This window comes from Polyodon spathula, chromosome 2 (assembly GCF_017654505.1).
Source record: "Polyodon spathula isolate WHYD16114869_AA chromosome 2, ASM1765450v1, whole genome shotgun sequence".
In the NCBI taxonomy this organism is placed as follows: Eukaryota; Metazoa; Chordata; class Actinopteri; order Acipenseriformes; family Polyodontidae; genus Polyodon; species Polyodon spathula.
The window spans coordinates 2,700,339-2,717,661 of NC_054535.1; the positions used below are offsets into that span (position 1 = coordinate 2,700,339).

Consider the following 17,323-nt stretch of genomic DNA (forward strand, 5'->3'; position numbering starts at 1 on the left):
CTTTGTTCTCCTTGAACTTCTGACAGGGAGAGCAGTACAGCTCACCTGCTATTGCCTTTGCTGCTTGTTCTGGCCCGATGCACCTGGCGCAGGATCTGTGTTCATCCTGCCTTGGCAGCTTGGCTGAGCACCGGTTACACTGGTGGAAGCCCGTTGATCCAGTTGACTGCACCGACAGGTTTACAATTGTTGTTGTTCCAAACTGCTATGCTCATCGAGCAGCCTGCAGACGTGTTTTTTTTTTTTTTTTTTTTTTATTAACGATTCACCGGTGCTGAATCAGTCGGTTCCCGGGATCGGCGTCGAGGCGAACGCTGTCGGTGCCGAGGTCGGTGTCGAGATGCACGCGGTCGGTGCTGAGTCAAAGCCTTGTGTAGTGAGAGTAATGGCTGCTCGCTAATCCCTGAAGAGGGGTCAAAACCAGCTCTAGCCAGAAAACTGATGGGGGACTATATTGAGAGCAGTGTTACTAACGCTCAAAAGCGTGATACCGTGGTTTATATTTTATTTGGAGCACCAAATAAACCAGCCAAATTCGGACGCTAACGCCGAAGCAATTCACGACCTGTCTCGGAGATATGAGAGAGAAAATGGCGACGTGCTTCTGTGAGGATGTCCCTCTTCAGCAGGAGGTGAGCAGGACTTCCCCCTCACAGCAGGGCCCTGATAGGGCAGCTTTTGTATATTTGCTCAGAGATTGACGGTCAGATAGGCTCTTTCCCATTCGGTTGTCATTTGAATTGAAAGGGAAGCTACTGCAGTCCGTATGTTGTGCGTGTGAATTTAAAACTTTAAACGCCCCATGTTTATTTACAGTATTTGCCAGTAGCCTCGTGCCTGTTTGAGAGAATGCGTTTATTATGTAAGATCACTAACATCTGCAAATACTTCAGATGTAATCATAAAAAAGCTGCCTACACACAACCTTATAGAAAAGACATAAGTAAATGACAACATTCCAGCAACATCATTAAAGGTTGTGTCAGTGGGTAATGCATTGGTGGATCCAGAGTCAGCGACTTGCACAGAGTGAGTGGCACCCTGAACCAAGACGGCAACCACAGCATTTTGCAGCACCATGCAATACCATATGGTATACGCCTAGTTGGTCAGGGGTTCATCCTACGGCAAGATAATGACCCAAAACATACCTCCAGGCTATGTCAGAACTACCTTAGAAGAAAAGAACAAGATGGTAGGCTTCAAATCATGGAATGGCCAGCACAGTCTCCAGACTTAAACCCCATTGAGATGGTTTGGGATGAACTGGACTGAAGGGTGAAAGCTAAGCAACCTACAAGTGAAACACATTTGTGGGAACTTCTGCAATAGTGTTGTGAAGAACTTTCCGAACAATATTTGATTTCCATTGTAGAAATTCCATTGTTTGTTCGGCTGTTATATCTGCAAAAGGTGGGTACTTTAGATTAAATTTTGTTAAACAAAACGATTCCATGATTTCTTTTTTATCTCCAATTATTTATTTGTTCTATGCTTTAATTTCAGAGTACATTGAAACATTAAACTGCATAAATTTCAATAAAAACTGGAAAAATGGAGGTGTTCTAAAACTTTTGACCGAGAGAGAGAGAGAGAGTGTGTGTGTGTAGTAACAAGGTGTGCGGGATTGTTTTAGAAAGCAGGTATGCCAGCTTAAGGTTCAAGAGGGCCCTGTTCCCAGAAAGCTGCTAAAGAGATGGTTATGTTCTGAATGTCCACTCGGGTTTGAGAGCCAGCTCGCTGTTTCCAATTAGCTAATCGGGCAAGGATATAAGGTGTGTCTAAGGCGTGACTGCTGCAGTAACGCTCAGCTGTTTCATGCCTGGAGTTTCAAGCAGGAGCAAGCCCCCAGGTCACAAATGTTTGACCTGATCCACTTGGCACGGCGGTAGTTGCAGCCCGATGTGAACACGGCTACCAGAGTGGCCAAGTTACTAGTCATGGACAGGTTCCTTAGTGCTATGCTCCCCCCCCCCCCCCCCCACCCCATTTGAGGAGGTGTGTGGGACAAAATGAACCCTCAAATTTTGATGACTGTTGCTGTTGTGGAATGCTTTTTTGGCAGCTGAGGATTTAGCCATTCACCCGAGTGCCACTTCAGTGAGGAATGTCCTGTGGGCCCCCCAACTGAAACAGTACCCTGACAGAAATTCGAGTAAGCCAGAACTGAGGGGAGGGGCTGTGGAAGAGCGGCCGATGGTTGCGAAAGGACTGGGGGTAACGGGATTATAGGGGAACTGTTAGACCACCACTTGCAGAACGGTATAAAGACTACAAGTGTTTTAAATGTAATGAGCTTGGCCACATCACAATACAATGTCCTAATGAAATAGAACTAATGCAGTGTAATGTAGGTGAGCAAAACTTCTGTGGGGTAATGAATGTGGTAAATGTGGCCCTCGCTGCCCAAAGGTTTATAGTGAAAGGTGAACGGGAAACAAGCTCAGACCCTTGCAGATTCCGGAAGAGTTATCGCTGTGGTTACACCTAGATATGTGAAGCCTGAGCAATTAGACCTTAGTCTTAAGACTGGTATCACCTGTGTGCATGGAGATGTTAATTATTACCCCACTTGTTAAGTTAGCATTGAATTTAACAGCATAAGAAATGCCGCGAGAGTCAGAGTGATAACAAAACTACCACACAAGGTGATATTTGGTCGAAACTATCCAGGTTTTGAAGACTTGGTGAAATTGTACCGGGCAGGAAATTGTGTACAGGGTGAGCGAATTATATAGTAAACAATGACTTGTTGTATAGTCACACAGGTGGGAGAGGACCAGGTAGAACAACTGTTGGTGCCCCAACAGTACCATAACACCGTATTGCACCTGGCACGTAGTCATTTATTTGGCGCTCACCTTGGAATTGAAAAGACCACACAGCGCATCTTAAAAATATTTTTTTTTGATAGGGCTGTATAAAGAAGTTGAACGTTTTTGTAATTCGTGTCCCGAAGCCCCAAGCTAAGTTACGTGCACCACTCGTACCTCTTCCGATCATAGAAACACCCTTTGAGTGAATCGCTGTGGACTTTGTTGGTCCACTAAGTTGATCCACTCGGGGGCATGAGTATAATTTGGTGGTCTTTGACTACGCCACCAGGTATCTTGAGGCGGTACCCTTGAGAAACACGGCATCTAAAACCGTAGTGAAAGAGCTGTTTCACATATATATATAGTACTGTGCAAAAGTTTTAGGCAGGTGTGAAAAAAAATGCTGTAAAGTAAGATTGCTTTCAAAAATAGACATGTTAATAGATTATATTTATCAATTAACTAAATGCAAAGTGAGTGAACAGAAGAAAAATCTAAATCAAATCCATATTTGGTGTGACCACCCTTTGCCTTCAAAACAGCATCAATTCTTCATCATATAGTCAGGTGTATGATTAAACAATTATACCAGACAGGTGCTAATGATCATCAATTCAATATGTAGGTTGAAACACAATCATTAACTCAAACAGAAACAGCTGTGTAGGAGGAGTAAATCTGGGTGAGGAACAGCCAGACTCTGCTAACAAGGTGAGGTTGCTGAAGACAGTTTACTGTCAAAAGTCATACACCATGGCAAGACTGAGCACAGCAACAAGACACAAGGTAGTTACACTGCATCAACAAGGTCTCTCCCAGGCAGAAATTTCAAGGCAGACAGGAGTTTCTAGATGTGCTGTCCAAGCTCTTTTGAAGAAGCACAAAGAAACGGGCAACGTTGAGGACCGTAGACGAAGTAGTCGGCCAAGGAAACTTACTGCAGCAGATGAAACACACATCATGCTTACTTCCCGTCACAATCGGAAGATGTCCAGCAATGCCATCAGCTCAGAATTGGCAGAAAACAGTGGGACCCTGGTACACCCATCTACTGTACGGAGAAGTCTGGTCAGAAGTGGCCTTCATGGAAGACTTGCAGCCAAAAAGCCATACATCTGACGTGAAAACAAGGCCAAGCGACTCAACTATGCACAAAAACACAGGAACTGGGGTGCAGAAAAATGGCAGCAGGTGCTCTGGACTGATGAGTCAAAATTTGAAATATTTGGCTGTAGCAGAAGGCAGTTTGTTCGCCGAAGGCCTGGAGAGTGGTACACGAATGAGTGTCTGCAGGCAACAGTGAAGCATGGTGGAGGTTCCTTGCAAGTTTGGGGCTGCGTTTCTGCAAATGGAGTTGGGGATTTGGTCAGAATTAATGGTCTCCTCAATGCTGAGAAGTACAGGCAGATACTTATCCATCATGCAATACCATCAGGGAGGCATCTGATTGGCCCCAAATTTATTTTAAATTACAGGACAGGACAGTGATATTTCAAAATATCACTATTTCCAATGGGAAAACGGGCAAATGTGTGTCTTTTTGTTCACATAGTCAGAAAAAAACAACATATGAGTCCAAATTAACATGTATTTATACTAAAGTAATACAAAAATGACTACAAAAGATTTAGAAGTGAGTAGTTTTTCGAGATTTACGATTATACTGTAAATACAGTTAATACCAATTGCAACAAAAAAAGAATCGGAACAAAGTTGATCTCCAGCTTTAGTACGATACTAAGGATTGTGGTTTGTTTTGGTGTGCTTCCAAACAGGAACTGAAGAGGGCCGAGGCTCAAAATCTGAGCGATTGGTACAAATTATATTTTAAAAGTGGTTTTTCATAAAGCTGTTTTTTTTTTTTTTTAACGAAACCTAAACATCTTAATTATTTTATTTATTTTGATTTATTCATGCTTACAATCAAAATGAAGACTAAACTGTTGAGTAAATTAATGATGAGATTGTGAATAAAAATAGAATTACATGTAACTGTTCGTTTCATGTATGCAGCATTCTGTCTTCATCTAATTTGTTAAAGAATTAAAATGCAGTATAGACAGCAAAAATCCTGAATTGAAATGACACAAAAATAGGAGGAGTGGCAAACACTGTTGCAGCAGCAAAAGTCATTCAAAATGATCTAGACAAGATTCAGAACTGGGCAGACACATGGCAAATGACATTTAGTAGAGAAATGTGTAAGGTACTGCACGCATGCAATAAAAATGTGCATTATAAATATATGGGGGAAACAGAAATTGAAGAAGGAATCTGAAAAAAACCTGGGAGTTTATGTTGACTCAGAAATGTCTTCATCTAGACAATGTGGGGAAGCTATAAAAAAAAGCCAACAAGGTGCTCGGATACATTGTGAAAAGTGTTGAATTTAAATCGAAGGAAATAATGTTAAAACTGGACAATGCATTAGTAAGACCTCATTTAGAATATTGTGTTCAGTTCTGGTCACCTCGCTTCAAAAAGGATATTGCTGCTCTAGAAAGAGTGCAAAGAAGAGCGACCAGAATTATTCAGAGTTTAAAAGGCATGTCATATGCAGACAGGCGCAAAGAATTGAATCTATTCACACTTGAACAAAGAAGACTACACAGCGACCTGATTCAAGCATTCAGAATAGTAAAAGGTATTGACAATGTCGACTCAGTGGACTTTTTCGACCTGAAAAATGAAACAAGGACCAGGGGTCACAAAGGGAGATTGAACAAAGGGGCATTCAGAGCAGAAAATAGGAAGCATTTATTTATATCGAGAATTGTGAGGGTCTGGAACCAACTCCCCAGTAATGTTGTTCAAACTGGGATCCTTCAAGAAGCTGCTTGATGAGATTCTGGGATCAATAAGCTAATAACAACTAAACGAGCAAGATGGGCCGAATGGCCTCCTCGTATGCAAAGTTTATGTTCTTATAAAAATGTACAAAAATGCACATCTCTGGAGTTTATTAGTCCTTATATTAACAGATTGTTTAGTATCTGATGGAGGGGACACACAATTTTGGTCATGTGCATTTCAGGAATGCCAGTGCGTTATATATATTATATATATATATATATATTATATATATAAAAAAAACATGCAAACATATATATTAATGTTATATATATATATATATATATATATATATATATATAATATATATATATATATATATATATATGGGGCCCCCCCCCCTATGGACTATGCTTTATATGACAATTTTATTTGTTATAAAATGTACAAAATTACATTTTTCTCCCTAGACCTGGGGGTCCTTTAAGGGGGGAAATCCCACCCATTTTATATATATATATATATATATATATATATATATATATATATATATATATATATATATATATATATATATATATATAAAAATTGTACTTAAATCTACTAAATGTGGTCAGCATTTAGGAAACGAAGACGGCAAGCAGCCCAGTTTGAAACTCCAAAAAAGCGCAAACTTAATACAGTGAGTTTTCGTCAATGTGCACAGTTTAAATGTTTGCATTGTTAGGAATACAAGCCTGTCCACCTGATCTGCATCCAAGGCTGCGCGCTTTCTGTTTACATTGAGTACACAGGGGGCACATACTTTCAAAGCATTTTCAATACAGACTTGCTGGTAGTCAGGATGCGACCAGCAAATCAGATGCTAGTTAACACACTTAAGCAGAAAAAGAACACCACACCCACTAAAGTTGGACAAATATTTGCTACATGCTTTCTGTAAGGCAAGTGCATTTGTTGTCAGTGTGTGTTTTCTGTTAAAGCCTCTTGTTCTCGGGAACCATGTTCCGTTTTTTCTAGGCCAGCATCCAGCAGTGAAGTTTCAGTCCAAAAGCTGCATGTGGAACAGCAGCGGGCTACTGGTTGTTGCAAGTGGTGAGAAAGTGCAGTTTCTTTGGCTTTTCTTTCATCATTGTAAAGCCCAAAATGTTAGGAAGACTGGCACAGCAACTCCACAAAGCCAATGTGCGGTTCGTTGTCCTGGAACAACCCATCAGAGGGCCGTGATGGGCAGATGTTGCACTGCCCACGACTGTCTTCTCCACAGGGGATCAGCAGATTTGGCATGCACATCAGGACTTCTGACACAGACAATAACTTTGAGCTTAAACGGCAATTAGCAGTGTTGTCTTAACCACTTTTCTTCTTTCAGTCTGTTGCTCCTTTTCTTAGAACAAGTACCGTGTACATCGTTAACAGCAGTACCATTTAAATAATTAATTTTTCAGCTTTTACTTTTCTTACCAATTTGACAGTAGGCTGTTGCTTAAGCGATAATGCCCGTCGATGAAGGCTCTACCGTGTGGTAGTTGACTGTGACTGGAGTTATGCTTCCACACGGTAGAGCATACATCGAGAGGGCACTGTTGCTAATAGAAAACTATTTGTTCTCATTATTTTCTTGAAAAAAAACACTTTAAAACATAGATTTATCTTGATTTGTAGGGTACCCTTCTGCCAAAAAGTTTTTGGAAAATAATGCAGTAAATACAGGACTAGTTGCTTTTGTTGGTGCAAAGTATTGATTAGCTGGTTTTGATGGATAATAAAAAAAGAACCTATTCTGTCTTTTGTTTGGTATTTGCTGTACAATAGAAACTTTCAATACAGCAAGTAAAGTGAAAAGTCCGGCACTTGCGCAGATTGATTTTAAGTGATTCACAGTTGATGATTTGATGTTCCAGCGGCATCGTTTTCTAATATATTTATGTCAAACCTGTCGACTTACTGCTGCAAAAAGTTCATTAAATACTGGAGTTAAAGCTTTGAACATTTTTTTTTTTTGACAGTTGGAAATGCTTAATCTCTAAATTGTTTGATATGATTATTTTTCATTTACATTTTTATAAGCCATTATTAATACAAATGGTATACACAAGATGCTTTGCACTGAATTTCTGCAGTTTTTTGCGTATCTCCCTGCAGATTTGGACTAACTACTCATTAGGAGGTCTACAGGTATCTCTGTTCTTGCTGTACAGCCAACTTTATCTTTTTAATCACAAACAAAGCAACAGATGTTGCCTAGCTACTGAACCCAGAGGAAAGACCAAGTCTGTGCCAAGCTTCGTTGGGTGCCTACCCGTGAGGAAGTAAAATTACTCTGGTCGATTTTCTTCCCAAACCCGCAGGTGTGCAAAAGTCTATGCTGTAGTGCCTTTACTAGGTGACCACTGGAGATGCAAACTATGGCTTGAGTCACTGCCATGCTTTTCTGTTCTTTCTTTTATGTATTGTGTACTACTTTCAATGCAAATGTCATCATAGTGTCAAATAGTTTCTTTCTTTGTCATTGTCTTTGCATACTTCATTTAAACAGGTAATCATGGAAAGAGGTTACACATATGACTGTACAGATACACATGACTGAAAATGAAAGTTTATTATGGTTAAACTAAGAGAAACCAACTTTTGAAAACCACTGGAAGGGTTTTTTTTTTTATGCCAGTTATCTATATTTATGTCACAACTGTAGTGCAAAACTTTAAAGTAAAAGAGATGGGCGTGCAGTGTCTGTGCCAGTAGGAACCCCCTTCTGCTGTGGGTTTTTTTGTATCAGTATTAAACTGGGTTTTTTTTTTTTTTTTTTTTTCAGAGAAAGCTATAAGGTTTTAGAATTTGCAGGGATGGAAAATGTACATTTGCACAAAACTTCCTCTTTGACTCATCAGCTATTTCTGTTCATTGTTTGCAAGTTTGACATATGGTAAGCTTTGTATCCATAGCACACTTGTAGCCTACTGTACGTAACGCTAATAGGTTTGTATTATTGTAATATATTTAAGCATCTATAACTATTAAACATTCAGTTTAAGCATCTATAACTATTAAACATTCAGAATTTGGAAACACCCAAAAAACTAAAATTAAATGACAAATATTTCAGCTAGAGATCTTTTTCAATGTCTTCAAACAAATCCAATGTCAAACATTTTGGCTAGAAGTCTTTTTCCATGTCAAGTTGCAACGGTTTAAGATTCACTGTATACAGTATATTATTTTGGAGTGTGGACTCCTAATTGATGGAAGTGTGAATGGGCTTTTGATGGGCACATTAAGATAGGTGGGTGTGGGTAACCATTTAGGCCAATTGCATTATATAATCATTACTGGTAGGAAAAGTGTGTAGTTACATGGAAACGGTCCTAATTACATAAGGTAGTAAGAACAGTAATTAGTGTATGAGCAGGAGCCAATGCTATACTCAATAATTGTAATGTACTTGTATGTCTATTAGTGGCATTTAATCTGAAGTGCAACTGGGCAATTCCATAATAGTGACCATAGTAATGAAAAAAGAATTGCATCAAAAACATTTCTTCCTCTATTTTTACTACATTGTGTAAATGCATGCCACAGTGTTTTTGTTCAGTTTGTGTCTTTGACTTTATAGCTATTTTTAAACGGCAGCATTTTCAGGTATATTTTAATGTTATTATTAGTAAATGTTTCAGTCACACATTTTGACTCTGGGTATGTAATATCAAGTTACTAATATTGCATTTTCTTGGGATAAAGGAAAATGTTTTACAGTGATTCAAAATGGTGTTTATTAAACCAAATGTCACAACTGTAACGTTTTCTTGGTAAAGTTTTTATAAAAGTTGTATACTACATTATACATTTTTTTCAACTGGTAGTAAGCTTGATGCGATTGCAAAGAAATCACAGATCTTATGTACAAGCAAAATATTGACATCACTGAAGGGCATCGTAGCACATTGTCATGAGACCATATAAACAGACTGCAATACCATAAAACCATGTCAGTAATTATTGGAGTTTAACGTGTTTTCTTTCATTTGCTGACCTTTCTGTTCATGTTAACGCTCCTCTTCAAATAAAATACCTCACCGTGCAGTGCTGCTAGTTAAACTGACAATGCTAGTGGTCCTTGTTTCTTTTTCAACCTGAAAAAAGAAACAAGGACCAGGGGTAACAAATGGAGATTAGGTAAAGGGGCATTCAGAACAGAAAATAGGAGGCACTACTTTTACACAGAGAATTGTGAGGGTCTGGCACCAACTCCCCAGTAAAGTTGTTGAACCTGAAACCCTTCGATCCTTCACGAAGCTGCTGTATGAGATTCTGGGATCAATAAGCTACTAACAACCAAATGAGCAAGATGGGCCGAAATGCCTCCTCTCGTTTGTAACCTTTCTTTTATAGTACATAATAACTATACGTATGCGGCCAAAAAAAAGGCATATTCACTTTGTTGTGATATCGTAAAAATACGTACCCAAGCGATACATTTGGAGTTCCTGTGCCGACTCGGGAAATGGCGGCAGACACACCTGTCTTCTGAAACGTGTCCTACCAAGCCGTCTTTTTTCAGACTGCAGGTCTACAGCGAAGCCACCAGACCTATAGTGCCGGAGGACAACACAGATCTGAATGGCTTCTACAGCACACTCGTTGGCCACAGGAGTTGGCAGCACTTTAACTGGATGAGCCACTCAGAGACCTCCCCCTCCCTCTCCCAAGAAAATATTTATAATGAAGGGCTTTAATGCAGCAAAAAAAGAAGAAAAAAAACACTGAATATTTAAAAATGAAATGTCTACAACTTACTTGGCAGTAAAATAAACTGCCATTCACTAAAATAACTCTGATTGTGGTCATGAAAATATCTACAATATATTACAATGTGCTTGCTGTAGTGAATTTATTATAAAAACTAGCAGAATAAACACACTGCCCTTTTTAAACTTGTTTTTACTGAAAAACGGTAACATGTAATCCTAAGAGCTGTCTGTGTTGCATGCTGTCAGATCAGGACTTGACAAACACTAAACACATGAGTTCCACTTTACATGCACATAAAAGAAGGATTGACACAGAATCCAAGGAATATAAAAAACATTGCTAACATTTGGCATGTGCTACAGTTTTAATGACCTGTCTGCAAAGTATATTTTTGCAGCTTATAGCAAATGCATTGTAATGACAAAATAAACAAGCATCAATGAATTCCCTTTTGATTTGCTTCTAGCACATTCCTGTTTTATTAGTTATCTGTTGCATGTTTTCTGTTGTTTGTTATGGTGTGACTTATTCTTTTTATAAGTAATATGGACTGGGGATTGACTTACTTAAACTAAAAGAACTGAAGAAACAACAGTTAAATAAAGTAAACTTTGGCAAAGAGATCGGGGTGGCGATCCTGAAAGATGTTTCAGTGAATTGGTGGTGTTTCCTCCCTTGTTTTTCACTTTCTTTAAAACACGCCATTTTGGCTGTCCGCCTTCAAGCAGATTGCTGTTGTCATCTGGCTGAAGTCCAAAATGATTCCACACCAAGCTTCTTTCTCCGGCATTTGCATTTACCATTCTTTCTCCGGCATTACCAGGCAGTGTGGTCCAGTGGTTAAGGTCCAGGGCACCGGTTCAAATCCCACCTCTGCCACTGACTGACTCACTATGTGACCTTGAGCAAGTCACTTAACCTCCTTGTGGTCCATCCTGCGGACATTTTAAAAATTTACAGTATAATCGTAAATCTCGAAAAACTACTCACTTCTAAATCTTTTGTAGTCATTTTTGTATTACTTTAGTATAAATACATGTTCATTTGGATTCATATGTTTTTTTCTGACTTTATGTGAACGAAAAGACACACATTTGCCCGTTTTCCCATTGGAAATAGTGATATTTTGAAATATCACTGTCCTGGTCACAAAAGCAAAGTTTGTGGGGAATAATAGCCATTTTCTATACTTTTGAGGCATAAGCAATTAGGAAATAACACTTACTACCCAGGAACTAAAAAAAAATAATAATAATTGTTACACGTTGTAATCACTGCTGCAGTATTTACATTTTCCCAGAACACGCAGGATAGTTGGTCACTAAGTGGAAATGAGTAAGCTTAGTTCATATTGTTTTTAAAGCACATAATTAGAGTTTGATTTACAAGCTCAAAAAAACCCAAAACAAAACATGGCATCAAAACACAGTGATACTTTGATATTGTTGTTTTACCCCGATATTAGGTATCATAGATTTTGGTATCATGATGTACCGTTGGTATTGCTATACTGCGGAAAACTCATTTGTATAAGGAAAGTTAAAAAAGTTGCATTTATTTTTGCACAATCTGGGTGGAGGGGGTTGTTTCCAGTAAATGTAGGACATTACTCACCCAAACATTGCATTCAATTTAAATTGTAATTGTGAGACCAGTGCTTGCTTCAGTTTGACATGCCTGCCCAGGAACCCCACAGCGACACTATTTGAAATGATGTATTTACTTTTTGCTTTCATGCTTGCTTACAGGAAATTTGGGGAGCGACCTCAGCCGCAACGCCTAACCAGGTAAGATTTTATTAATTTATCCCCCCTGTACTCCTCCTCCTTCTCTCCTCCTTGTTTTTATATTTGGAGATGTGTACAGTAGGTTTTATGTATAGTAGATTTTACAAGCACCACACTACCTTCAGACCATTAACGCCTCCTTTTTTTTATGGTCTAGTGGTTTTCAACCCTGGTCCTCAGGGACCCCCGTGTTTTCTAGCTTTCAATCCAACGGAACCCTCAATTAACTAAGCCCTTAATAATTATCTTATTTGGGCCTTTTTAATTTCTTTCAGCTCTTAGTTGAAGATTTCAGTGTAACTATAGCGTTATAAATAACTCAATTTGCAAATCTTTAAGCGCAGAGAACAATTAAAGAGGCCTAATTTAAGCTTATTATTAGTTCAATTAAGGGTTGAGTTAAGTAACTGAGAGCATGGAATGAAAACCAGCAGACAGAAGGTTCCTGAGAACCAGGGTTGAAAACCACTGGCTTGCCATGGTCTTGAAAAAGGGCCTCTTGATGGTAGAGCATCAGTGAATCTGACTGGAAACGATATGGTTTTAGGAAATTAGAGAAGATTTTTGATTTAATATCACAAGTATTGATTGATTTTACAAGGTGCTGTTGATAACACTCTCTGAATGGAAATCATTAAAACTTTATCTGGCCTAATGAATGGTCTTAACAGGTGCTGTAGTTTTAGAACTGCATTCAGTGTGACTTTTTATTCTGAGGCTTTACATTTTAAATCTGATGTACATACAGTCTGCTTAATGGCCAGTTCAATACCACTTGAATTACTTAACTGCTTTATTCTTTATTATTATTTTCAAATCAAAATGGAAAACTTTTTTATTCCTGTTTTAAAATATCTTTTTAACAGGAAAATGTATCCCACACAATCGTGTATTGATGACAGGAAATGGAATTGTTGTCCATTTGAACTTAATTGTGCACTTTTTTGGATATTGGAAAATAATTTTAGTTTGAGTTTAAATAACAAAACAGAAAGAAGCAAACTTAACTAATCTGAATTGTTTTGCCACTAAGCTTTAGAAATGTAGGTAGGACACACATCTCTATAGTGTCCCTCTTTTAGGTCTCCCCAGCGCTTTAGTTAATGAGAGATTTGTTTCCAGCTTTTGAAACACTGAAGGTTGTGGTTATTCTTAACTAAATAAGTTCATTCAGCTTATGGCTTTAATTAACTAATGTTATAGCAGCTAGATTTCAAAACCTTAACGCAACCAGCTATGACCTACGATACAACACAAACATACATATTAGTGCATAGTTTCTTTTAGAGATTAAACTTTATTTTACATTTTGACTCATTTGTTTTTGAAATGCAGTGCTTCAGTTAAATTTTATGTGGAAATTACATATTGTTGACTGTTTCTTAAGCATTGTAAGAAAAGACAAGTACATGACAGGTATACCTGCAAGTACACAATTTTTCACCAACCCTTGTTTTCCAGCTTAACACTCCTTAAAGGTATGGTAGTGTCAGCTGCAGACGCACAAAACGTACTCGCTTCATACAGCTTTGGGTTTTTAAAAGGTGGATTTGAAAAATGATGAAGTGAGATACCCAAGAGGAAAGTACTGGGAGGCCCAGAAAAAAAAGGCAACTAGAAGTGTTCTCTGAATTAAATTTAATATTTTTCCCGGTGATGTAGGACGCAGCCACCGTCTGCTTGGCAACAGGTGTTTATTGTTAAACTGTATTTTCTGTCATATGGACGTCTGTGTCACCCATTACATGTCTTGGAGAAGAAAAGAAAAGATCCTTAACCATTTGACTGCCAAAGATACAGGATTTTCTACCTTGATTGGTTGTTTTATTTAACTTGTAAAGGTGTTGGTAATTGTTCAAATTTAATATATCTGTTCAATTGCGGTCATTCTCTCCTGTTAGTTTAACCCTAGAATTGTACTGCTTGCTTTAGTGGGCTCAGATTGGCTCGGATTATGATCAGTGACAAATTATTTTAAGGGAATGAGATTAAGTCATGTAGTATTGTACCAGTTATAAACAATCTATATCAATTATACTGTTTACTCAAAATTATAACAATTATTTTTTGAAAAATTTGGAAAAAAAGGTTTTTTTTCAATATACATGTTTTATTTCTTTTTTGAAATAACTGGCTGTCCACTGCCCACATAACCCCGTCCCATGCCCCACCCCCCCCCCCCCCCCCCCCCCCGCCCCGCGCGCTGACTCGGGAGAGACAAAAACTACGTGCATTCTGGAATTATTTTGTTGGCTATAATTACATTCATGCTTTTTACACAATGTATTTTTTGTGTTTCTTTTAAAGTTCCATGACCAGTATTGTACATTGAAAATGAACTCTTTCACTGCAGCATGGCATATACCAGTGATACAGACCACATGATTTGACATAGGGTCTTGATCGATGGTACACAGTTGTATACTGTGCTGCAGTACTTCTCTCAATGTTCCAACACAGGTGGTGAACAGTGAGCACCTTTTAGTGCAACATTCAGTTGACCATATTATTGAGACAAGCCGTGTCTATACAGTGTTGTCTAGGATTCGCTCAGTAGCGTTTCATTACAGGTTGTGTCCAGTAGAAATGAACGTTGTTTTAAACCTCTGGATATATCAGTGATGCAGATCTTTTTTGCATTTCCATATTATGTCATGTTTACAAACCATTTCATCTTGTACTTCACCCTGAGATTGTGCTACCAGGGATGAGCTGTTTTTATTCCCAACATCTCTCTCTTTGTTGTGTTTGTTTTAGAGAAGCAATGCGGAATTACCTAAAGGAGCGGGGTGATCAAACAGTACTAATTCTTCATGCGAAAGTTGCACAGAAATCATACGGAAATGAAAAAAGGTAAGGCATTGTGTTACTAAAAGAAGAGGTCACGTTTCTGATCTGTAGATCTTACATTAGATAACAAAACCATTAATGTATATTATGTTACGATCCCCAAAGGCAGCAAATTTCTAACAATAAAATATGTTTGATTTTTCATTATACTTTCTATGTAGGGTTTGACGCTTTTGGGTTTTATTTGTGATCGCATGACATCCTTTTAACCCTTGTTTTGAGCCGATTCTGTTTCCTAATTCATATCTTATCTTGACTGAGCCTGATTTTTATTTGAAACAGATGTGGCAAATTACGTTAATTGCTCATCACTGATCCTAATTGTATTTCATTCTTGCAGTCGTCTAATTTTATCCTTTTGCTTTTGTTTTAAACACTCATTTAACAGAGTTGTACTGATAGATTTTCTTTTCAGCATAAAATACCCCTTGATTTGTAACAAAGAAAAAATAAATCATAAACCCATTTTTTAATGAATAGTTTTATTAGGAGCAGAGACAGCTTAACGACTACTAATTAACATTTAAAGGGAGGTAGAGATTTGGAAAATAAAACCTGAAAAGTTCAAGCCCTACTTATATGTAAATATTAATGCTTTAAAGGTTTAATGTTAAAACAATAAATACAACAAAAATCCAAAATGGAATAGCATGTTACTAAAACGTTTAATCATTTATCTTATAGCAATGTAAACCAATATAGTGTATGAGGAAGTCATTGTACAAATTAAAATAATTCAATTTTTTTGTTTTTATCGAGGACCGAAATATTTCCACTGCCAATAAAACGTAACACTGTATTCCCCACCTCCTGAGAATTTTGCCTTCTGTAGCTTAGCCATGAGGTACAGATACATGTCGGAAACCAGAAGAATGGTTCTGAACAGCTTCTCCTTTTCTGCTGTGTCTTGCAGTTTTTAGGATGTGAAACTAGACAGAAACATTGCCAAATGTAAAATGCATTTGGGTCGGTGAATACTACTAGTTTCCACCAACCCAGATACATTTTTCCGGTTCTCAAGATAAAAGCCGTAAATTTAATAAAAATTAATAGATTATAATAATATTAGATATATTATCTCTCCTCTCTCTCTCTCTCTCTCTCTCTCTCTCTCTCTCTCTCTCACTCTCTAAAAAGCATAAAAAAGGACTCGGATTTTTTTTCCTGGGTCTTATGTCCCCCCAGATTACATTCGGGGGCAGGGGTCCCCCAGGGTCCCCGGGGGCCCCCAAGCGCGTGTCCCCTAATTTGAGAATCACTGCTCCAGATCACAATGGGTGTTGTACATGCATTTTTCTGTAACATATGCTATTAGCCTGTAAAATTCTGCCATCTGCTGGTGAAAATATGTGAACTTTATCCTGTTGACGGAATATAAATTATTTCTGCACTACTTCTGCCCAGAAGTCTATCAATTATAGTACAAGTTTATTTCTTATTTTCATCTGAGAGGATGTATTGCAAACATCCTATATATAGACGAGGTCTGCCAAGTATGTGCGTTCCAGTACCTACCTCCGTGGAGGATTAGCATTGGAATTGTTTGATTGGTTTCTGTACTATGCATCTTAAGAACTTTGTGCATTGTAGGTTTTTCTGCCCTCCGCCTTGTGTATACCTTATGGGAAGCGGGTGGAAGAAAAAGAAAGAACAAATGGAACGAGATGGCTGCTCTGAACAGGAGTCTCAGCCTTGTGCATTCATTGGAATTGGTAACAGTGACCAAGAAATGCAGCAGTTAAATTTGGAAGGAAAGGTAGGATATAACACATCTTTCTTAAATGCAAAACTGAAAGTGTTCTCTAACATCTGCATGATGGCAAATATATCTGCATGATGGTAAATATTCTGATAGTTTCTAATGCATTTTTTTTTTATCAATGAAGAATTTGTGAATATTTAAATGATATGAAAACACACCGCTAATTTAGGTTAATTTGATATACTATTTTTCACCACATAGCTTGTGCAAGGTTTTATTTGTTAAAAATAGTTTGCTGTATGTGCATAATGTTATTGCTGACGTTTAATTACAAATGAACTCACTTTAAACCATCATACAATTCTACCATGTTGAAGTAAATTGTTTTTTTCTTCTTTTTTCCATCAGAATTATTGCACAGCCAAAACTTTGTACATATCTGACTCCGACAAGAGAAAGCACTTCATGTTGTCTGTAAAAATGTTCTATGGTAATAGTGATGACATTGGTGTATTCCTCAGTAAACGAATTAAAGTCATCTCCAAACCTTCCAAAAAGAAGCAGTCCTTGAAAAATGCAGACTGTAAGTATTCTTTTTTAAACAGCTTTTTAATCTCGGTTCAAAGAAC

At 37.9% G+C, this 17,323-nt stretch overlaps 1 protein-coding gene across 1 annotated transcript in view; it reads left to right on the forward strand.

Moving 5' to 3' along the window:
- The window catches only part of rbpjb (recombination signal binding protein for immunoglobulin kappa J region b), a 47,119-nt gene that overhangs the window by 18,355 nt on the left and 11,441 nt on the right, over window positions 1–17,323 (forward strand). Inside the window, exons 2-5 of the mRNA XM_041273749.1 lie at window positions 12,104–12,142; window positions 14,900–14,995; window positions 16,583–16,748; window positions 17,103–17,277. Of these exons, the coding sequence (XP_041129683.1) occupies window positions 12,104–12,142; window positions 14,900–14,995; window positions 16,583–16,748; window positions 17,103–17,277 (476 nt within the window). The remainder of the gene's footprint in view (window positions 1–12,103; window positions 12,143–14,899; window positions 14,996–16,582; window positions 16,749–17,102; window positions 17,278–17,323) is intronic.